At 38.6% G+C, this 24,381-nt stretch overlaps 2 protein-coding genes and 1 non-coding gene across 6 annotated transcripts in view; 2 read left to right on the plus strand and 1 right to left on the minus strand.

Moving 5' to 3' along the window:
• The window catches only part of Hmgcll1 (3-hydroxy-3-methylglutaryl-CoA lyase like 1), a 162,052-nt gene extending 147,669 nt beyond the window's left edge, over positions 1 to 14,383 (plus strand). Inside the window, exons 8-10 of the transcript XR_010054009.1 lie at positions 365 to 448; positions 4,741 to 4,812; positions 6,697 to 14,383. The gene's annotated coding sequence lies outside the window, so the exon portion shown is untranslated. The remainder of the gene's footprint in view (positions 1 to 364; positions 449 to 4,740; positions 4,813 to 6,696) is intronic.
• The window catches only part of Gfral (GDNF family receptor alpha like), a 45,369-nt gene continuing 33,948 nt past the window's right edge, over positions 12,961 to 24,381 (minus strand). For 3 of the 4 annotated variants that reach the window (NM_001191998.2, NM_001401790.1, NM_001401789.1), the window contains 3 exons: positions 16,467 to 16,559; positions 15,958 to 16,030; positions 12,966 to 13,787 (listed from right to left, as the gene is read on the minus strand). In NM_001191998.2, the coding sequence (NP_001178927.1) occupies positions 13,724 to 13,787; positions 15,958 to 16,030; positions 16,467 to 16,559 (230 nt within the window). In that variant the 3' untranslated portion in view covers positions 12,966 to 13,723. Of the gene's footprint in view, positions 13,788 to 15,957; positions 16,031 to 16,466; positions 16,560 to 24,381 lie in introns of all 4 variants that reach the window. The other variant, XM_039081963.2, reaches the window with a different exon arrangement.
• On the plus strand, positions 18,635 to 18,776 carry LOC120094480 (small nucleolar RNA SNORA48). Its single transcript, XR_005488789.1, has one exon. It is a non-coding gene; the product is annotated as a small nucleolar RNA SNORA48 (small nucleolar RNA).

Genomic DNA, 24,381 nt, shown 5'->3' on the forward strand with positions numbered 1-24,381 from the left:
GGCTAATTCTCCCTGTTGACTAGCTGCTAGTGAGAACTCTGTCTGCTTTAATTTCTACGGGAGTCAGGTTTTGTTGCAACCAATACCACAGCACAAGCTGGGAAAGAAGCAACACAGAGACATATAATTAGCTCCAAGTTTTGGAAGTTTCAGGTTGAGTGCTTGTATCTAGTGATGGCCTTCTGACGATCAAACATGGAGGGATGCAAATACACGGATATTTCCTCTTTTTGTCTTGATCTCTTAAAAAAAAATAGATTCAATCCCAGGGGTATACTTGAATGAAATTCTTTAATACTGTCCTGTTTCTAAAAACCACACTTCTAAACCCACAGTTGGCTAACATATTTATTTTCTCTCTTAGCATAATATTCCAAAATTGGGATTGAATTTCAGTACATGGAACCTTGGAGGACATGGGGGCCCTATCCAAATCATAGTGATTAAGGTGAGAATCTTACAGTAAAAGAAAGATAATGCCAACCCTTTTTAATTATTGGCCTCAGTGTTGATTTTCTAGTGAGGGTCAGTCACTACAATAATCAAAGAGCTTGACCCACATGTTCCAGAAAAATAGAGTATAGAGACCCACAATGGAAACTAGTGAACAACAGTGAATAATTAGCAGGATTTTGTGTTGTGTTATTTTGTACTGAGTGGCAGAAAAAAAACCCAGAGAAAAATCTTAAATGCTATTCTTAGGGCAGAGAAAGAAAAACTAGATAAGTTTCTTAAGAGCACTTTTACCTGCAAAATATTCTGTAGACTCAGAACTCAGCAGGACCAGTCGAGAGGGAGTACTATTATGGATGGCTACATTAGATATGAAAGTTGAGTTCAAATATTTGGGAACTCATCTCTGCCATGGGATACATAGCCTTAATTCAAAGTCTGATGTTGTATTTTCCAGAAAATGACTTAAGGAGAGGAACTATGCCTTTAAATGTCTTTATGATTCTTGATGTACATGGTATGCAATTATTTATTTAGTTGGCATTATTTCTATCAATGTGAAGGCCATTGGAAATACTCAACATTCTTTTCTACAATAGCTTGCATTAGAAACTCCCAGATCCACAGGTTTTTTCCCCCTTAGAGTCGTGTCCATATGAACCAATAGCAAATACTTAGAATAGAATTAATAAGAGTTTTATTGATTCGAGGTGCTTTGCACCAGCTGTCAGACACAGACCAGACTCCTTAGCTATTCTTCACCCTGAATTCATAAAGAATAGGATTCCCACAGGACAATTTTAATTGGAAGCATATTTTCTTCCCATGATGCAAACTCAGGGTCAGCACAGGTAACCTGAAAGATTGCTCCACCATATGTTCTCCCCAGAAAATATATTCCCCAAATATCAAGATACACAAGAGGCAAGGATTACATAAGTCTTAAGATAAACTTCCTGTCAAGCCAGTTTACCATAACTGAATGGTTGGGTTTCAATTGAAGGCAAGATGCAATTTAGTTTCTGGTACACATTAGGAAAAAGAAAATTATGTTATCCACCTGTTCGAAGGCCTGTTAGTTTTATGCTAGGTTGTGTAGTATATTTTAATGCATTCAAAGATATGTTTAATACATGGTTATATATTCTGAAAACCAGAAAGTTTTAAGTTTTTTTTTGTGGTAATGTTAAATGGTATTTATTTATTTCATAGGTAGATTTTTAAAATAATTAGTTCTAATAAGAGATGGAAGAAAATTTAACCAACAAAACCCTTTCCTGCATCTATGTACATTTGTAAATACGTTTTAAATAAAATTTGAAATTTTACATGTACTTTATTGAAGATTTGAAAAAAGCATGCAAAAAAGAGCTTCAAATGTATGTTTTTATACCTGATTTAAAAACAATTGTAAACTCCTACTATATTACTGTAGAATGAATGAACAGCTGTTATCAAGGTTAACTTAACTAGTAATATTGAGTATAGATTAATCATTATGCTCCAACCAAAATGATTACATTTGGAGATTGCTTTTCTGTCCAATTCATTCATCAAGTAACAAGTCAAATTGAATATAGTGTCCAAGTGCTTTAATGCTTCTATGAGTAATGTTAACTTGCAAAGGTATCTGCATAATTAAGTCATAGTTTCTTAACATTGAGCTCTGTGAAGCAAGGCCTTTGCCATTCTCTCATCTCACACAAGAATGCTAAATGACAATGTCTCAAACTTTGTTTGACAAGCATCTCTAAGTGATACTATAAGATATCGTCACTTGGGGATGAAGAGTTGGCTCAGCAGTGAGGAGTGGATGTTGCTCTATCAGAGGACTGGGGTTCAATTCCAAGCATCCACATGCTTGCTCACAACCATCTATAAGTCCAGTACTAGAAGATCCAGTGCCTTCTTCTGACTTCCTTGGACACAAGGCATTTATGGGGTACACATATATATGATAGACAAAATGCTCTTCTAAATAAAATTTAATAAAACTTAAAAAAGAAAGAACCACACACACTAGTGAATAACAATGGGAAAGCAAGTGCTGTTTTATGCACCATAAATGAGATCCAGCAATTGTAAAACTACCTGTCCAGTACCTGTGGAGTCAGAGACGGGCTAGATTAGAATGTTTTTGATTTAATGCAAAGAAGGCAGGAAGACAAATAAGTTTGACCTCACTCATTCCTTTGATCTGTTTTTATACATGTAATGACCTTGTGTTCATAATTTTTATTTTTCAAAGGTCGCTGAACTCTTTGACCCATCCCAGTTGGTCCCATATTTTCCAATTTTTCTGAAGTCCTTACTGATAAGTTTACACAGGCTGCACACAGTTAATTGGTTCCCAGAGAGAGGACATTACTTGCTATTAGAAGCAACTTTAGGGCCAAGGGCAACTGATTTCTTAAGCAGAGTTAGAAGAAACTCAGAGCCATCAAACCAAGGTTAATCTTGACATGGTAATGGGAACCATTTGTCTATTTATCAGTTTGTCCTATTTAAAAGTGAGGTCTCTTTCCCATCCCAGGAGAGATTATGGGACACATTCAGTGCAATAAATGGCAGAGACTGGCCTGAGTAGAAAACCTAGTTTTGGTCTCAGCTCTGTCCCTTATCAACTGTATCACTTTAAAAACATGACTTAGTCGCTCTAAGCTCACTGTTAAAAGAGAAACTTAGTACATGCCAAACAAAACTCTGATGTATATTGAACATATGCATATTGGAAGAATGCCTTGTAGAGTAATTACTTAAATAAATGTAACCTATTTTGTTAAACTGCCATGTTATCCCCCAATATCCCTGGGGTTTCCCTGGAGTCCATTTCCCATCCTCACTGATTTAAGTAAAGACAGGGATTGTACTGAGCAATGAGACATGAATAGAAGGACACATGTTCCTTCTAGATGGAAAGTTTAAAAGTAAACATGTTCAGGGTCATAGGCTTTAGTTTCCAGAGGTCAGTCATTTTATCAGCCTGAGCCTTCTTGATCAGGCAAGGGCAAGTCATTTCAACTGACCAAGAGTGAAACCGTGGCGCAATGATGGAGCACAATAGCAGTGGACTCCAACATTGTTGTTATTAAAAATCATTAGTAGCTTATGATTGCTTATGACTACACAATAACTCAGCCCACACAATTTATACATCTATTATCAGAGACGCCATTACAAATTAGGGAGAAAATCAATGCACATGGATGTACATGTGGGGAAATTAAAATGTAAATCTGTGCAAAGTGATTTTTGATGCAAGGGAGTGCCAGATTTTTGATAACAAGAAAGGAAACTTTATGTGCACAGTAGAATCAGTATCCATCATATAGGCAGAGTGTTTATTAAAAAGCAGCAAATCATTTAACATTGAGAGGGTTCAGAGTTCTGATTTAATAGATTGGTTATTTTGGTCCAGAAGTGGAATCCACTGTGGGAAAATCGTTTGACTTAGGATTGTCTTCTCTTAGCTGTGTCTGTCATAAAAAAAGAAATGACTTGCAAACAATAATGAGGCTACCACAATCACACAGGCACAAAATAATTTTTCAAATTTGTTATGCTGTCTGTGATAATAAGAACTCTCTTGTCTTCTCTATGTGGTAGAGATGACACAGAAGATAGAAAGAGAGGAAAGGACTCAGAATTCTGAGATTCTGGAATTCTATTTCTTTTATCATTTCTCTCTTCTGACTTGCTTTCAACTCCCACTTCTTCTGACTTTCCTTGTTCTTATTTACTCATTTATTTTGATTAATTTTAATTGAAGTAGTCCCTATTTAAGCCATTTTTTAGTTTAACCACTGTGTGCATGTAAGAGAAAAAAATGGACCATCTTAAACCATATATGAAACTGTATATGTATAATTTCAGTTTCCTTAAATCATGATATTCTCAAGCTTCAGGACCAGCTAAGGAACAGCACTCATTCCTGGAGAGGCAGCTTGACTTCAGTCTCAGAATAAAGCATTCATCGTTAAGCTTGAGTCCAATGCTAGCCTTCAAGCACATATGGAAGCAACAGAGTTAAAAGCCAGGCATTGCCTCGAGAAAGAGCAAATGTTTTCTAAATGTTCTAAAGTAGTACTAATAATGATCCAACTTTTGCAGACTTGAAGTTGCCACTCTAATTTGAAAATTATAATATAAAAACTGTGGAAGGAATCGTGTAGTCACAAACAAAATAGGTGTTTTGACCCTTGGAGACAATGAGGTGTAAAAAAGATAGTAGTTCAACTTTGATATTTTCACTTCCCAACAACTAATTCCCTTGTCTTCTCTCACCAGAACCCCACTCCTGGTTGATTCTAGCATGGGTTTGGGTCCAAAGAAAATATTAGGAGTAACAATGACACTGAGGTAAGGGTCAGAAACTTTCCAACATATGACTTTCTTATTTCTTGTTTCTCAGTAACAAGCCATGTGCAGCTTGTGTGTCAAATCAACATGGGACTGGGACTCCAGCAGACAGAAAGATAAAACAAAGAAGGAAGTTGAATTTGGCTTTCACTAAGGACTGTGTAATGTTTCAGTGCACAGGAAATAACTGACAATTATACTTTCCCACAGGAGTGCAAAGTAGCAGCTTCTCTCCTTAGAGAGCTAGCTGAAGACCAGGGAATCAAACATATAAGAGTACTCTGGCCCATGATGTATCTATTTCATCATAGTTTCTGGGAAAGGGCGAGGATATCAGAAAGTCTAAAAGTCAGAATATTAAGATGAACACAAAGACTTGAGATCTACTTGCAATGACCTCCAGAGGGAACTGTTGAGATATTTTAGAATCTGTTGGAAATGAAAATTCTCACCCATTCCAGAAGAACCAATTCATAAATTCTGGAGGTAGAGTATCATGAAGGAACGTGTTTAGCTATCAGTCCTTGTAATTGTATAAAGATTGAAGCTGAAGAACCACAGAACAACCCATGTATGTTTGTAGATTATATTTCATAACCTCATATGCTTTAGGCAGATTCCTCCTATAGAGTCCATACTTCTTTAAGTATAATTAAAAGAGTTTATCTAACTCTCAGGGCATAGAAATTAAAGGAAAAATAGGAAAATATGACTACATCAAATTACAAAGTTCAAAAGGAACCATTCGGATGATTGAAGAAGCAACCTTTGGACTTTGAACAAAACATTTGACAAGGGCTTCATATATATAACTCAACAACACAATTATAAAATAATGACAGAAAGTACAAGGTCAAAGGATCTGACTGGCAAGTTTATTTTTTTAAAAGCCATACAAATATCTAGCCAGTTCATAAAATTACCTTTATCATCTGGGAAATATAAATCAAAATTCTACTGAAGCATCATCTTACCCACAAAGTTGACTATTATCAAAGAGATGAAATACAAGCATTCATGAGGATGTGGATGAAGTGGAGTGAACATGTTCTAAATGGTGGTAGTTAAGTTGGTTATGACCATTAAGGAAAACAAGTACAAGTCCTTTGAAACATTAAAAACAGAGCACATACATGAGGCATCTCAAATGGGTATTTTTCAAAGGAAGTAAAATTAGTTTCTCAAAAAACAAAAAGAAAAACAAAAACCCACCACGCACAAAACTCTACGCTTCACTGCTGGGTGAAGCAGTGTTCACATCAGCCAGGAGATGAAAGTAACTTGTGTTTACATCACCAGATAAAGAAAATGTGGCACATTATGTATACTGGAACACTGCTCTCCCATGAAAGGATGATATCCTGATGTTTACAACCACATTGATTGAGCTGGGTATCATTAAGTGTGCAGTAAGCAGAGACAGACAGACATGTGCCTCACTATGTCATTTGTATGCAGAATTTGAAAGAAAAGTTGAAGTTAAGAGTGCAATTGTGATTACTAGGGGCTGGGTAAAGTTGGGGGAGAGAAGGAAAAGAGAGGTCAATGAATAGGCACTCAGTTACCAATAAATGAGTGCAAGTAGTCCTTTCATGGCTTTGCCAAATAGCATCACTCTGGGGTACCATAAGTAAGGGATGCAAAAATGGGCTACTTTTGGTAATATGCCTATAACGAAAGAGTTAAAGATGAGTTTTGAGAAGGTTCAAGGTGAAATGATTGATCTAGCATTTCTATGCGTATTTTGTTAATCTATATTGTTTTCTCTTGGTATCTGGAAAACATTCATTTATCCCTTAGCTTTCAGCATTTCTGTGACAAATATATCTAGCTAATAGGTCAAGTCTCTATTCTTAGCACGTTTATGTGAAATGCTGCTTCCAGGATGAAGAGAAACCCATGAAACAGTGAGCCGCCACAACTTACGTGTTCTCATCGAGACCGTTGACAGAAGAACCGCCTCCTTCCAGTGAATGAAGGGTTTCAATGTTTGCTGAAAATATTGCCCTAAAAGGTATTACATTTGCTGACATAAAATGGAAGCATTCTCTTTCTAGTATTCTCTTTCTAGCATTCTCTTTCTAGTATTCTCTTTCTAGCATTCTCTTTCTAGTATTCTCTTTCTAGCATTCTCTTTCTAGTATTCAAAATGTATTTATTGAGAAACAGAAAACAAAATTCTGGATTGTCAGACCTTAAACTCCTTTGTAGGCCAAGAAACTCTGTCTTAGTGTGGGTTGTTTGGTTTTTAAATAATCAAATGAAACTAAACTCAAACTGATCCAGGTACTCTGTGGCCATTTATTTTCTATTCTATTCTATTTCTATTATCTATTTTCTAGGTCATAGTAATGTTGACTTCTGCAGCTGAAACAGCCTACCTGGCAGCTGTCTCCTGTCACCCTTGCTAACACACTTTGACTTATGTCTACTGTCATCAGGTGATGTCAGGTCAATCCTGATTGACCAGAACGATTTCAATACATTAATTCAAATGTATCAGTGGTTTAAATTAAATCCATTGAACTTAATTTAAATTCTTCCACCCACCAAAATATTGTCAGAGAACAAAATCTGAGTCTCTGATGACATCAGTAAATCAAGAGCAGAGTCATTCTGCTTTGGGATTCTGTTAGAGAAAATAATAGGTATTCCTTTTTGCTCAAGCTGTTTACTTACAGGTAAAAGTGCGTAATTAATAATTAAAGAGTACACTAATTTAGATAGAAACTCAGGAAGTTTAAAAATACCTATTTATTTAGCAAGTACAAATCTTTCATAATTAAAGCTGGGGGAACTATTGGTGGCTCTTGGGTAATAGAACATTATGAAATATGACAGGCCTTTATTCAATTAGTCATTCTATGTATCTGAAACCATGACTCTTTGAGAAATTGCTTAATGTCCTTAGCCGCTAGTGTTTTTATTAGTCCTATAAAAGGGCAGGGTACAATATAGGATATTGTTCATTGACACAATGGAATATTATTCAGTCATTAAGAACAAGGACATCATGAGTTTTGCAGGCAAATGGATGGAACTAGAAAATACCATCCTGAGCCAGGTAACTCAGACCCAAAAGGGTATGCATTGTATATATTCACGAATAAGTGGATATTAGCCAAACAAATACAGAATACCTAAGATACAATCCACAGAACTCAAGGTTAACAAGCAGAAGGGCCCAGGTGAGGATGCTTCAACAACACTTGAGAAGGGGAAGAAAACAATCATAGGAGGCAGAGGGAGGTAAGTTTTTAGGTAAGAGAGTGGGAAGGAAGGAGAAAGGGGGAACATGATAAGGTAAGGGGGCAGGACTGAAGCCCTGATGGCCAGCAGAATGGATGGAAACAGACAACCTCTGGGGGAGGGTGTTGGGAGGTGGGGGAACCCTCTAGAAAGTACCAGAGACCTGGGAGGTGAGAGACTCTCAGAACTCAAGGGGAGTAACATTAGATGAAAGGCCCAACAGTGATGAGAGGGAACTTATAGAGTCCACCTCAACTAGAAATTCAGGGCATCAAATGGAGGAATATGGTTGCTATCCCACAGTTAAAGACACTGACACAGAATTGTTCCTGTCTAAAAGAACTGTAGGGACAAAAATGGAGAAGAGACTGAGGGAAAGGAGATTTTCAGAGATGAGAATTGGGCCCAAGTTCTTGCATATTTTTTTGTTTTTTTATTTGTTATATTATTTTATCTTCTGTTACTTTAATTTCTTTCACATTAACCTCCTCCCCCAACTTGGGATCCATCTCAAGGGGAGGCTGCAAGCCCTGACACTATTCCTGATGCTGTGCTGTACTCACAGACAGGAGCCTAGCATGGCTGTCCTCCGACAAGCAGCTGACTGAGACAGATGCAGATACTTACCCCCAACCATTGTCCTGAAGTCAGGGTCACCTGTGGTTGAATTAGGGAAAGGCTGGAAGAAGCTGAGGAGGAGTGTGGCCCCATAGGAAAACCAGAAATCTCAACTAACCCAGACCCTTGAGATCTCTTAGACACGAGCCACCAACCGGGCAGCCTACAAGAACTAGTCCGAGGCCCTGACATATATACAGCTGGGGACTGCCTAGTCTGATTTCAGTGGGAAAAGACAAGCCCAACATTCTAGAGATTTGAGGCTCCAGGGATTGGGAGGCCTGGCAAAGATTGGGGGCACATCCTCTTGGAGACATGGGTCTGAGGGAGGAGGAAGAATGGGATGAGTAATTGTGGAGAGCAGACCAGGAGGAGGTTAATGACTGGGCTGTAAAAAATTAAAGTAATAAAAAAATAAAATAATATAACAAATTAAAAAAACAAAAAATTTGCAAGAACTTGGTCCCAATTCTCATCTCTGAAAATAAAATCAATATAAAAATGAACAATATTTGTTTAACTATATAATTAATGTAGAATATACATACACATATACACATACATACATGTATCCTTTTAAAAGTTAATTATTTTCTTAGTATAAGTGTGTGTATACATACATGTGTATATGTGCACTGCATGTGTATCTTTTGACCTTGGAGGCCAGAAGAGGGCATTGAATCCCCTAGCAACTAGAGTTATGCATGTTTGTGAATATCCATGTCTATTCTTGGAACCAAACACATGTCCTCCACCAGTATTATTAACCACTTTTCCATTTCTTCAGCCCCCCCTACAATAATAATCCTATTTAATAATAATTCACCTATTATTACTATTATCTGAAACCTCATTAACATAGTTATATTGGTAAGGGTATTTGATATTTCTGGGTAATTCTTCTGTCTTTATACGTATTCTTCTCTTCCAGCAGAAAAACAACAATCACAGTGTTTCAAAAGATTCAGAGAATGCAGTGTATGTATCTGAACATTCACCAAATGCATAAATGTATTGGCTTCACTAAATATGTTGACAAAAACTAGTTAACTACAGAATATAACTCATAGAAATTTCAACATAATTCCAATGTTTAGGGGAACAGGATTTCTCTGTGTAGCCCCGGCCATCCTTGAACTCACTCTGTAGATTAGGCTGGGCTTGAACTCACAGAGCTGCCTGCCTCCGCCTCCCGGGTACGAGATTAAGGGTGTGCACCAGCACCACGACTTAAAATGGTTTAACGTTGATGCCATTTGCATCGTACAGCCCTGTGAGACACAGAGTTTCTGTCAATATCATTTTATGGAAAATAAATGATACAGTAATCCTTTTAAGAATGTCTATCCACAACACATTGCCAATTTTATTTAAAAATATTAACAGGTTGGGGATTTAGCTCAGTGGTAGAGCGCTTGCCTAGCAAGCGCAAGGCCCTGGGTTCGGTCCCCAGCTCCGAAAAAAAAAATATTAACTTATGAATCAAAGACTGTGCCTAATTTGCACTGAGAGCATGAGTCCAAAGCAAACTTGAGGTTTAAGAAAGGATACTTTACAGCAGAGAGTTTTTATAGTTGCTGTTAGATGTAAAAGATTTAGAAAATATTTTATCTGATGATGTCTCAGTTATTTCTGCTGTAACTGAAAATACCAGATATCCATTACACTCAACAGAAAATCATATATTATACTTCATACACCACTAACATAATTACATGAACGAGACAGAAAAAAAATCCATGATTTTATGAAGTCGTGTGTTTATACTGAAGGCTGCCAATCTCTCTTAACTGACACTTCAGGCCTCTGTTATTAAAGAGGTGTGTGGTAGTTTGTTTTTGTTTTTTTGTTTTTTTTTTTGTTTTTTTTTTTGGTTCTTTTTTTCGGAGCTGGGGACGGAACCCAGGACCTTGCGCTTCCTAGGCAAGCGCTCTACCACTGAGCTAAATCCCCAACCCCTGTGTGGTAGTTTTTATAGAAGGTTCCAGAAAGCTGAGCGTGTTATAAACATCTGTTTAAGTGTATACATTTCACAATAGAGTATTATAAACATCTGATTAAGTGGGTAAGTTTCCTGATAGGTTTATCTACTGAGGAGATTTCGGAGACTGTCGTTCTGCTTGCTTATTCTTGGGGTGCAGTCAGTGTGATATAAACAGACATTGACGCCTCAGGGAAGCATTTGGGGAATAATTTGGAAAATCAGACATTGACGCCTCAGAGAGGTATTTAGGGTACAACTTGGGAAATTCAAGTACCGTTCAGTTCAGCTAGTTCTTGTTGGAGCTTTGATTTGTGCTTACGTGGGAATCGGCACATCCACTGTGGGTCCCTGAAGACAGTTGGTTCTCTGACTGGTCAATAAAGAGCCAATGGCCAATGGCTGGGCAGAGGGACAGAGGCAGGACTTTGAGGATTCCTGGAGAGAAAATGCAGGGGAGGGAAAAGGAATCTCCAGGGAAGAAGGAAGGAAGACAAGGAAGATACACACATAGAGCTGTAAGAGTCAGAGAAAAGCAGCCCCAGGGGCCACTCCCCCTATCGGGTCTGGAGTAACAGAGATAAAGAATAGATTTTAGAAAAGAATAAATCAAGATATCAGAGGGGAGAGTGCATTAGCTTCGTGGAGGTTCAGGGATGGCCCAGGCATTGAGCAAGTTTAAGGCATATTAAAAATAACGCTGCTTTCATTCATAAATCCAGAGCGGGTCCAGAGATGTAAGCACACCGGCCGGGAGCATAGAACCATTAAATATTTACCGCCACAAGTTCTCACCTCAAACTCTGAGGACAATGGAGATTGGAAGAGCAAGCCAGTCTGATAGGAGTGCGAAAAGAATCGCAGACACTGTCCTTTAGATTTTATTCTTGGGCTCTATAGGATAATCATTGTGACTAGTTTAGAAAATATAAAAGAAGATATCTTATACTTATTATTAATTTGTATTAATTTTGCTATAGGTGACACTAGGATGCAGATTAAAAAGCAAAACAAAGAACACATATGAGCCATAGCTTTGGGGTGGCCATAACATCCTTGATTTCCTTCTGTCTTAAACTTTTTCTCAAGAGGCCTTTCTGAGTTCTAGCCATGACGTGCTAATTTCTCAGGAAAGCCTGAGGGAATTCGGCTGAACTAAAATATCCCTAAAAGCAGCTTGACATTCTTTTCAGAATACTCCTTTCCAGAGAGGTGCTTCCATTTTTCTAGGCATTAGCAAGTCTTCACTAGATCACAATAGCTCGAAGGCAGAAATCCCTGAGCTCCTGTCAACTTCCCATAAGTCCACGAGGCTGATGCACCGTCCTTTGCAGCTATCTGTGATTTACCCAGTCTTACTTGCCTTCTTTCATATGTGAAATATTGCTTTTCAGTTGCCGGAAACACATAGAACCAAGTGTAGGGTTCAAGTTTAGTTAACTTTTTTTTTTCTTTTTTCTTTTTTTCGGAGCTGGGGACCGAACCCAGGGCCTTGCGCTTGCTAGGCAAGCGCTCTACCACTGAGCTAAATCCCCAACCCCACTAACTTTTATTAATACAAACAAGACCAAGCCAGAGGAATAGATCTGACCTTTACTTGCAAACGTGTCTTTGATTACTAGTATGGTGCCCTTGGCTTGTTAAATATTTATGTTTTGGGTGACTTAGGCATAAAAAAAAACAAAAAAAAAACCAAAAAACAAAAACAAACTACCACACACCTCTTTAATAACAGAGGCCTGAAGTGTCAGTTAAGAGAGATTGGCAGCCTTCAGTATAAACACACGACTTCATAAAATCATGGATTTTTTTTTCTGTCTCGTTCATGTAATTATGTTAGTAGTGTATGAAGTATAATATATGATTTTCTGTTGAGTGTAATGGATATCTGGTATTTTCAGTTACAGCAGAAATAACTGAGACATCATCAGATAAAATATTTTCTAAATCTTTTACATCTAACAGCAACTATAAAAACTCTCTGCTGTAAAGTATCCTTTCTTAAACCTCAAGTTTGCTTTGGACTCATGCTCTCAGTGCAAATTAGGCACAGTCTTTGATTCATAAGTTAATATTTTTTTTTTCGGAGCTGGGGACCGAACCCAGGGCTTTGCACTTGCTAGGCAAGCGCTCTACCACTGAGCTAAATCCGACCTTAAGATGCTGAACTATTAATGCCAATATGATTGTATGCATTTGTAAAGGATATATTCATTAATTGGGAAATATATTTTCTAAACACAATTATGTTGATGACAAACCAGACCGAGTAGCTGTATAGGAAAAAGTTACAGAAAATAGCAAGTTAAGGATGTCTTTATTATTTCATGATGATTAATCAGCAAAAATAAATAAATTCACAAAATATATCATTATTGGAGCAAACATTGACTTTTCTCAAACAATGTAGTTGCTTTATATACTTAAAAACACACCAGGGGTTGGGGATTTAGCTCAGCGGTAGAGCGCTTGCCTAGCAAGCGCAAGGCCCTGGGTTCGGTCCCCAGCTCCGAAAAAAAAAAAAAAAAAGAAAAAAGAAAAAGAAAAAAAACACACACCAAACCAAAAGTAAAATTCAATATTATTTAAACTATAAAATTCATAGGATGTCAGTTTTTATTTTTATAAACAGTTATCTAACCAAATCTGTTCAATGTTACCAATTTGTTTAATGATTGGACACTAAGAATATGCAAATAGCAAATGTCCAAACTTAATGAGAAACTACAGAATTGTTCAGAAAAATACGCACACTATGATGAGTCCTATAAGATAGAAGTTGTTATGTGCACTGACAGTCTTCCAGCTTAACTGTCACATTTTACATGACACCTGTTGCCTTTAAAGAAAATGTTATCAACTAGTTATGACACAGCTACAAGTATTTACTCAAATAATTTTAGAAAACAAAAACAGATTTGTGATCCTTATGCTACTTTAATGTACCAGGCATTGTTATATATAATGAGTAAGTATTGTCAAATCCATCTTAAATCAGATTATTGGAAATGTAATCTTCCATTGGTTAGCCACTCGGACGTGTGGTTGATAGCGAGCTGCAGCTCACTGAATGATGACAGCTCCAGCTATTTCGATGGGCGCGGGGTCTCTTTTCTTACTAGGTATCCTATAGGAAAATAAGAGAAGAAGTTAAGTTGTCACGGTCAGCTCTTTATAAATGTGCATGCTCATACTTGGGGATGGCGTCTTTGTGGCGGGATGGGGATAATGAAGGTCCTGAGCATAACGTTTCCAGAGTGGAACATTCTAAGGCTTTCTAAGGACTATCATGCATTTTACTATGGTTTCCAAATAATCTTATTTAATGAATTATTTTCAAGTCAGTAAGTTTTCAACTATATGTTTCTTAAAGACTTATTTTAAGACAGTATTTTCATTTAGTATGACTTTATAAAATGCATGTGAAATTCTTCATGTTGACTAAGGGTATGCATCCACATGGTTATACTGACTGTTGGCCATCTGTGACTGAGATCTGTTAGGAGGATTCTCTAATTCTAGATCATAGGTAAAGGAAGATACGTTGCTGATCATGTCTTTCTCTGTTCTATTCATGATGCCTTCGATTTTGGCATTTAAAAAAAATCTGAATCTCACTACATAACACCATAAGTTTTAAATTATGTAGAAAATAATTTTTACTTAATAGTATGAATAGTTTATCTTAAATACATGCATTACAACCAGGTCTGTGACCCAGCAGTAGAGCTTTTGACTAACATGTAGGAGTCTATTTATGTTCAATCCCCAGTGCCACAAAAACCAGAAAACAAATCAGTCGATAGATATTAATTTCAAGACTTTGTATATAATAATAACACTCTTTCTGTCCTCTGGTGAAAAAAATGTGTATTTTTGCTTAAGAAAAAAAAGAGGTAAAATTATGTCAAATTCATGGGGAAGTCCAACATGCTGTCTGTGTGTGGTGTAGTTTGTATGCGAGGCTTCTCGAGCCCATTTAGCCAACGTTCACCTCACATGATGAATGTGGCGAAAACGTAAAGGTCAAGAGTCATCTGTGTACGGGTTTTCCTGGGATAGCGAACTGTGTTCCTTCAACTCAGTGTGCTCATCATGAAAGAATAGAGCAAGCAGAATACTTGAGAGGTGTTTCTGAATACTCTAAGCCATACAAAGGACAGTCAATTAACTGTGTGATTCTCTCCTTAGATACTGATTTTTAACTCTTTGGACTTCAAAAACTACATTGAAATCCACAGAATATGTTTTTAGACAATGCTTGAGGTCCTGGAGAATTCAGTTGGTTTTGGTACTGGTTTTGGTAGGTGTTAAATTCAATGTTTAGAAAATGTTAACCATTTAGAAGCATTGAAGCCAAGAGTAGAAATACTTTTAAAATTGTTGTCATGCTTAAAAATAAATGAATTTGAGTGTCCTTAGGCAAAGCATCCATTCACCATCTACTGGCCCCTTGCTACAGCTGGTTACATCATCACGTCAGGTCCTTTTTAAATAATACCCAGCTAGTTGTCAAGTCCTGTAATTAGATTTCTTAGCTTGCTTCTGGGGCAGCAATATGTGTACCTGTACTTTGCAGTTGGCTGAGCAAACTTTCATTTATAGTCAATTGTCAAAGGGAAACACATAGAAAGATATATGCTATTCAACCAAACACACATATGCATACATGAACAATGATTGGGCAAGAGAACACACTTTATATGAGGTTGTCTTTCTCAATTAAAAGTAAGCAGGTTATCTATTTTTCAGTACTACATAAGTTAAAATATTTTAAAATCCAGAGATTTAAAACTATAGAAATCAACACATTCTGGCAAGGAACGCAGCTAAGGTAAGAGAAAATATTTGCACAGAGTACAGACAGTGGCACTCTCTTTATGGGTAGGCATGAGACCTTATTGGATATTTCATTCAATAAATATTAATTATAACCATAATATAACTTATCAAAGTATAAGGAGCCACAGTGATGTGGGTTCAGGTAAATCTAATTGAATCATACAGTACATGACTTATGTGAGTTGATCAGTTTTCTAAATAAGTGAACTGGAAATAGCATAATTCAGTTTGTGGTAGGGAAATTCAGGTGATAGATTGATAAACATTATAATCAGAAAGAACCCATAATCCATGTATACCTGAAACTGCAACATAAAATGGATCCGCTGTGGTGACATTTTCCCTTACTTAGAACACTAAAAGTCCACGGACTCATCCCACAGAAAGCTGTGTTTAACCTTCATTCCAAGGTCCTGATTTTGTCTACTCCCCACTTCCGACTTGCAGTCACCTACCTTAGCTTGAGCATCACCAAGGAAAGAATCCCGCTGGTAACTACCATGCACACAACAACATAGATTAGTTCTCCTGGGAAGAGAAGATTGGGAATGAATTGGACGTGTCACTGTGGATTGGTGGAAGCCTAGGAGGCTTCAACACTACATGAAGAGCTACAGGCAACTGAGGAATGTGGAGAGCTGGAGAAATGTGTCTTCAGGGAGGGGCACACTGATTCGCTATCCAACACCAAGTGGTCAATACCAAAAATATACATACAAGCAGTATACCGACTGAGGATCTTATATTAGTAATATATGCATGTATACTTAGATGTATGTAACAACAATTAATAAATAAAATAGCCATGAATTTGAAGAGAGAAAGGAGAGGCATCTGGAAGGGTTTAGAGGAAGAAAAGAGAAGCTGAGATGATATGATTATGTTGTGATCTCAAATAATAAAATAATTTACTATAACTTTAGAGACACTAAGCATTTTTTTTCATAGAGAGTTTTTAACTGACCACTGAAGGGAGAATTGAATCCAGTCAGGGTAATTTCTTTTGAATGCTTTCTTTCATATGAGGAAATGTCTTTGACATTAGGAGTTGGGTAATCTGAAAAAAAAATAATAATAAATGATATTGAGGTATTTAAAATTACACGTTGGCTTTATCAAATTGTTATAGTTTGTTTCATATTATATTACATTACAGCAATCCAGTTCTATGCCACCTATTTTATAAGTCCAATGATTTGTATGAAAATATGAATGCTAACACTTTAAAACCTCATCCCTGCCATGTTTGTTCAACTAAATTATGGAAACCTTTTCCCTACAAACCACAATTGGAAAAAAAAAGATCCCACTTGATAGGATAACTCGCTGAGCCTCGCATGTGGAGAAGGGAGACAGAAGACAGTAATTTGAACCTTCAGGTTTGGACACTGAAGAAGATTTCTTCTTTACACAAGTGATCATTTCAATGTGCTTTAAAGATATGTTTTTCTTTTATTTTTTCAAGTAACTTGAGCCATTTAATAGTTGAGAAATATAACAACAACTTCAGTGTAATGGTGCTGGAGAAATGGACATCCACATACAGAAGAATTAAATTGTACTCATGTCTATGTCCTTACACAAATGCTAACTCCAAATGGGTCAAGAGATACATGTGAAAACGGAGATGTTAACATTGCTAGAAGAAAACACTAGATGCTCCACATACCTTATACACATACATGGCTCTCAGAAAAGCACTTCTGTCTAGTTCTTTGAAAAAACTTCACACTGATTTACAGGGTGGTAGGACAGTTTGCAATTCAGTATCAGGGACGGAGGGTTCCCTTTTCCAAAAACTGCACCCCAACAGCTATTGGTTGTTTCTTGCTGTCAAAGCACTTTTGATTTAAACTTCTCTAACTGGTAGAGAAGATGGGCATTTTTAAAAATATATTTCTGAGGAATTTTTCTTCTTTTTAGATCATCTGGGTTTTTGACTCTTTGGACGTTGTTGTCGCTGTCGCTGTCGCTATATTTGTGGTTGTTGTTCTTTATGGAATTTAGATATAATATCCTGTAAGGTCTATCCCTCATAAGGAGTTTTGCTTATTTTTTGGGGGGGGTTCCTTCTCACCTATCACAATACAGAAGATTTTTAGTTTCATGAATTCACTTGTCAATTTGGGTTCTAAATTTCGGGACAAATGAAGTCCAATTCAAGAAGATACAGTGTTTTTCAAGGAGCCACTGATAAATGGCTTCCTATAAAGAAAGTCTCTAAATACGCTGGCGCCCCCTCCTGCTCAGAACTGGAACTGGCTATTGAGTCCCGCTGTTACACCTTTCTCCACCCCACTTCATAATCTGAAGACCCTCAGCTTTTGCTGTTGATCCTTTACCTGAAGGACTACTACTGGCTTCTCTGGCGATTTAAGTCTTCTTGAGCATCTCTGAGGATACAGTAGTTCTAAATGCGTCTTGCCTCACTACTCTGAAAGGCATGCTTCTTTGTGGCTAGGTCAAACACTATGTTTTTTTCCCTTGTGTATATTATTTTCAATGACTTTTCTCCTTTACAAAGATAAAATAGTGATGATTAATCAGTGGATTTATTTCAGTACAGCTCGTCCCTGCCTATTTTATTTTAACCCTTCTTTCCTCCCTCTCTCCTTTTCTCCCTTCCTTCCTCCCTTCCTTGTTTAACAAACACATGACATTCATTGCTGGATCACTTGACATTTACTCTTGTCTCTTTCTAGAGCAGACTTCTCTTCAGAGTGCCCATTCACTGGGCAGCTTCTTGGAGAGATCGTCCTAGGTCATTTTACTGAAGTGGATCTATTGTCATATATTCTTAGAAACCTGACTTTGAAAGACATAGTTTTTGAAAAGATTTTAAGAGGCGGCATTCTCAGACTATTTCCCATGCAACACTAGGTCTGTTTTCCTTTACGTATCGTTCTAAGAAAGTATAAGGTGCCAGAAGAAAATGATTGAAAATAATCTGTTCTAAAATAACAAATCATGCAGTTATAATGATAGAAGTGTTTCTCTCTGTGTCTGCCTCTGTCTCTGTCTTTGTCTTTCTCTTCCTCTGTGTGTGTGTGTATGTGTGTGTGTATGTGTGTTTGTGTGTGTGTGTGTTTTCACATAATGAACTGAAACACATTAGTTAAAACTAAAGTTCTCTCCCCCTGACAATGAACAAAGAGAAGACTTGGTAGTCTTGGTCTTATATCAGCCAGGGGGTAGAGCAGATAACAGTCCTTTGTTTATCCTAGCTTGATGCCTGGCTTGGTGGTCAAAAATCCTTTCTGCCTATGACACATAAAAAGTCAAATCAAATGCAGGCAGTACAGCGTGGAAGGAGGAAGAAAGACAGAGAACTGAGTTCCACCATGCCAACGGGTGTAGTTGGGAAAAGGTGCCCACAGATCTGCCTTCTGCCTCATGGTATGGGCGGACCATAGGACATGCAGAGCCCTGCCTACCCCTAGAGAATGCAGCTTGGGAGAAAGAAGACAGACAGAGACCTGGGGACTGCCTTGCCACCCACAGACCTACCCTTGGGCATTCCAGTTAGGCAGGCCATAGGCTCCTGCTTGCTGGAGGATGTCACCCTGCAGCACCACTCACATGGCCAGCCTGCAGCACGATCCACCACAATGTGAGAGTATGTGGTGGACAGATGGGGGAGAAAGAGAAGTGAAGCTGCTTGAGCATTATGAAGAAACAAACTGGAGACTCGAGTGTGGAGAGGAGTGTCCTGTTGTGAGCAGCCACCTAGGGTCCTGGAGAAGTCCCAGCCGAAGCTGCTGCTTAAGGTATGTCTGGGTCCATGGCTACATAGCTGCTGGGGACAGGGTCAGTGTTATTCCTACTACCATTAGGGAACATGGGGGACATCCCTGGCCGGACAGTCACCAGGGACTATATGGCTGCCCAGGGACTGTGCAGAGCTCAGCCCACCTCTCACCGGCAGCAGCACCAGAGAGAATGGTCCCTGCACCTCACCCTGGCAGCCCAGTGGAGCTGACCCTGGTGGTGGGGGAGTGGGTGAATGACTCTGCCACTCCTCTGTCACGGGAGAGCTTGGGTGCAGGGGTGATACCTGAACCCCTCACCCCTCACTACCTGTAGCAGTCTGGAGAGCTGGTCCTGAGATTAGGAGAGGGTGAGTGGCACTGTCCCTCACCAGCTAAAGCACTCAGGAGAATAGGCCCCAAGTCATGACTGGGCAACATATTACAGCTGGTCCTGGTGGTGGAGGTAATGGGGGTGGGGATGGGGGCAAGTTAGGGGTTGGGTGTAAGTTGATTCCAAGGGTGTGAGGGCAGGAGATCTGTCCCTGCCTCCTGCTGGTGGGGTCACTGAGTGGCCAAGCCAGAGCAATGCAGGAGAGAGAGCCCTGGTCGTGCCCATAAAGGAGAGCTGGCATGGTGACCATGGCCCAGACCCAAGGCTCTGAGTTGGCCCACCCCAAAATGTATTTTAACTATAAATGGTTGGGATTCATGAAAGGGCTGATCCTGCTGATCTAAAGCTGCAGGATCTCTATGACACAGGGCAACAACAGTACATCCTGAGGAGGCCAGGACTTTTATACAGAATATAAGCATTAAAGGTTTAGAGCAAACCACCTCCAGTCAGAGCCACACTGTGGTTTTTTCACAAATACCTCAGATTGTATTACAAAGTATTATGTTCTTTGCAAATTTGTATTTTCTAAATATCTTGTTACTTATATAATTCTACAAAGATATAATGGTAATTAGAAATAAAAATAAGTCACAGCACTGTGGACACCAGAGTTAGTGAGACACGGGTAACATCACGAGGAGAGGCCAGCCGCTGGTGTCATGCCATGGACTTAAGACCTCCTTCTAATTTGCTAAATGTTTGGCTTGGACTAACTTTTTTAAGTCTTCTGTACCCCAGTTTTTCATTCTACTAAGTTAAGATAATGCTTTTTAGCTAATAATGAAGATTAAACAAGGCAGAACATGCAAATGATCTTGTGGAGTGTAGGCCTAAGGTAGAAGCCATATTTTTTTCTCTTTTTGTGAGAGAGAATTTGAGAAGGGTCATGGGAAGTGTTGGAGGGACAAGAGGAAGAGGGGAAATTATATATATATATATAATGTATATATATATATATCCAAATATGAATGTCACAAAAGTAAAATATTAGGTAAAGGGAAATTGTAAGCCATAGAAACCTTTAATCATGTAAGTTAGTAAAATCAAAACTCTTAATAAGAGAGAGGGTAGGGGCTGGGGATTTAGCTCAGTTGTAGAGCGCTTGCCTAGGAAGCGCAAGGCCCTGGGTTCGGTCCCCAGCTCCGAAAAAAAGAACCAAAAAAAAAAAAAATAAGAGAGAGGGTATAGGGAGGGACAGGGGAAAAGTCTAGGTTTAGGTTCATTAGATACAGGAGCCAAGCAACATGCAGTCAGTAGAGAAATGAAATCAGGTATAGGGACAGCAACCACTAGGCCAGCACTGAATCAGAAGATGGCACCCAGGTGAAAGTTCTTTTTCAGGTAGCTACCTGGCCCTATTTAAAGAACTAAAACAATTAAAAGAGACAGTTTGTCCATTGTAGGGTAAGGCGTGCTGGAATGGAACAGTGAGAGAAACTGACTGGATCAAAGTCGGCATGGAGAAGTGTTGGGAGTAGCTAGTAAGGCTGTAGCCATATGCTTCGTGTACATTTTCTAGGTGATAGCTACCACATGTAGCTTAGACAGAATGCTGTGGTAAGGTTTAGACTGTCCACAGTACTAGAAACAGAGTGACTGAAGATGAAGGAGCTGACTCATGGCGACCTGGATACTTACAACACCACCAGAAAGAAACCTTCATTTGCAGAACCCATAACACATCACAGTGGAGCAGTACAGCAAATTGCACCTTGAAACCAGCCTTGTCAACTGATTTATGTGGCCTCTCACTTGTCAGAGTGCCTTGCCTCCTAAGCAAAGTAGACACCAGCAGAAACTAGTGAACTCCAGAGTCTTACATAATTAAGCTGTTTTGAAAGTCTTTATCATATGCCTCTGGGGAGTTTGTCATCCACCAAACTCAGGTGCTGATGCAACGATAGGATATAAACCCAACTTTTATAAACTTATAGAATATTGTTGGTGGGGAAAGTTAGGCAGCCTTCGTGGTAACTCAAAACCAAATCAACCAACCAACCAACCGACCAACCAACCAACCAACCAACCAACCAACCAACAGAAGAACCCTTCTCACCCTAAGTAGAGGAATAGAAAGGAAAGAGACGTAGAAAAAGTCATTGCCAAGAACTTGCGCAGGTCTTGATGCAAACTGAGGCCATTCCACACTGTTTACATCTAGTTTGAAAGCTGATTGGTAATGAACGAGAAGAAGAGTAGCTGTCTGGGTGCTTTACAGTTTACAAGGTAACGGGGTGACTTTTGAATATTCTTGCAATGTTCTTAATGTTGTAAGGATTTTAATAGGCTCATGAAAAGGATTCCGAGAGAAAAGTTGGAAATCCTGATACTAACGGAAGATAAACTCTTTGACTTCACCAGTGGATCCCTAAGAAAGCCTTACTTGTTGCTTACTGGCCTCATCAAAGAGGCTTAATTTGTCTAAGTACCGAACATCCTTTCCATGGAAGTTCCCCATCTGAGATAATATCCCAGGGTGAAGGTGCCAGAGCAGTAACCATTAAATGGCCACATGTGGTATTTTATGGGAAGAATCTGATGCTATTATGTTGCTGTCACATGAGTACTTGTCTTTTAAGCCAGGAATACACACGCTCATAATAAATGGCTTTTATGACTTCACATACACAATCCCGATGTGCAGAAAGTATAGAGGAAAGATTGCTTATTTTATGCAGGCTTGGCATGAACTCCATCCCCAATTATAGGCAATGAGGGGACCGGATGGAGCCAATGAAAGCAGAGAGTGGGAAATGGAAAAGATAGCACAATGCCTCCACATAATAAAGACTGCTATTGTTCAAATTGCAACAATGTTGTTTTGGTTTGTTTCTTTATATTCCTCCATGAGCTTAAATGTTTCTGTCCTCTATAGTGATGCCAAAATGTGAGCTGTCTCACTCATCAGTGGCAACTCTTTAATCTTTCTTTCTTGGCATAAGCACACAGCCAAGGTAGTCAAGGATGATTCATGCATCATTTCATGGCTCGGTGGCAGACTTTTCCTTCTCCCCTCAAAACACCTAAGCCTTTAAGAGTGGAGTTGGGAAAAAAAGTGAAGGTTGAGACAGATGTTCTCCTGTTGTTTCTGTTGAGGGTTTGTATACTTCAGTATTTCCAGATTTGAGCCGTGTGAAACATTTTCTGCAAAATAAGAAGCCAAGCCAAATTCACTGGGTTTCAGATCTGCAGACCAAATTTGAACCAGCTGGGCTTTATTGGTAACGTTTGTGAGCACGAAAACTGAGTGGCAAAAATAAAGCCAGTATTTTCCCAAACTGGAATGGACGTGCCTTTTGGCTATCCCTTCCATCTATCTTCTCTTGAGAGAATTTTGAATTTTGAAAGGACTTCAAGTAAAACGTGCTAGGTAATTCCTTGGAGTATCTATTTGGAATATTAGCTAACAAAGATAGAAGCAAAGCCAGTGCCTCTCACGAGAGAGAGTAGGCTGGGGCTCTTCTCAACCTGGATTCAAGTTCCTCAAAGCACGCTCTCGGCATATACTTCTGGAAGGAAAAACCAAGAAGCACCAACTTAAATCCTCAAACTCACACATCAAAACCTGGCCATAACGGTACCCTATGGCAAGCTTACTGGGTTTGCAGATGGCAAAGCTCTGCCCCGTACTTTAAGTACATTTAGGTGTGAATTACTATATTTATTATAACAATGCATGCAGTGTAGATTTGAATATATAATAGAAACAAACAAGCATGTCCTATTAAGAGGAAGGGCAAAATATTTACAATGATTTCCATAATTTTCAAAGCAAGGCAATAAAAGGTAGTCCGAGCAAGAAGGAACTCCCTTTTCTCCACATTTCAGTTCTGTGTTACCAGGAAGAATGAGTCTTCTTACACAAATAAAGAGATGAGGTAAACTTTCTTAAATTTCAATCTAGTTTTTGAAAGGGAAAAATCTCTTGGCTGTTTGTCTATTGGCTCCAATGCCGGTGACAGCCACCAGGACAACATTGTCTGGTCAAAGCTGCAAGTGTTACCATGGCAAATATGACATGCCCAACTCTTTCATGTTGCATTTTATGTGTGCAAACACGTGCTATTAGACAGCCAAGAGGTGTACTTCTCAGCCAAACCCAGTTTTACAATGAAAGTGTATGTTCTGCACAGTTTTCTGAACACTGTAGGGAGTATCCTGATACTGAGATGATGACAACTGTCTGCTGCCTGCGTCTCAGTGTCCATCCATTAGAACAGTGAAGTCAAGGAGACGTCTCTGAGACCAAAGTCATCCATGCTCTGTTGGATGGCCATGTGCCCACGCACAAACGGGCAGTAATAATGAGTTATTTGAAAAAATGGAGGTGGGGGACACATGTAATTGGGAGGAGGAAGGTAAACGTATGGCAGAAATCTAAGGAAAGTTGGAAGGAAGAAAAGATGGTTGGATATGATCAAATTTAATTGTATAAATGTATAAAATTCTCAAAAAAAAAAACCAAAAAAGGATAGAACTATAGAGGTCGATTTTCCTTAATTAAATGTATCTGAGATGACATAATCACAGTTTATTCTTACTTAACAAAACAGATATCACCACAGATATCATTAGTTTTTAATCAGAATCAATGTCTCTTTTGGTTGAATTTGAGGGTGTGTTTCTGTATCTGAGATTATAATATAATCATAACATTTCTCCTCTCCCTTTCCTCCCTAAGACTCTCCTACACGCCCCTCCCCTTTACCTTTCATAGTCAAGGCCTCTTTAGTTTT

Source organism: Rattus norvegicus, chromosome 8, assembly GCF_036323735.1.
Source record: "Rattus norvegicus strain BN/NHsdMcwi chromosome 8, GRCr8, whole genome shotgun sequence".
Classification (NCBI taxonomy): Eukaryota; Metazoa; Chordata; class Mammalia; order Rodentia; family Muridae; genus Rattus; species Rattus norvegicus.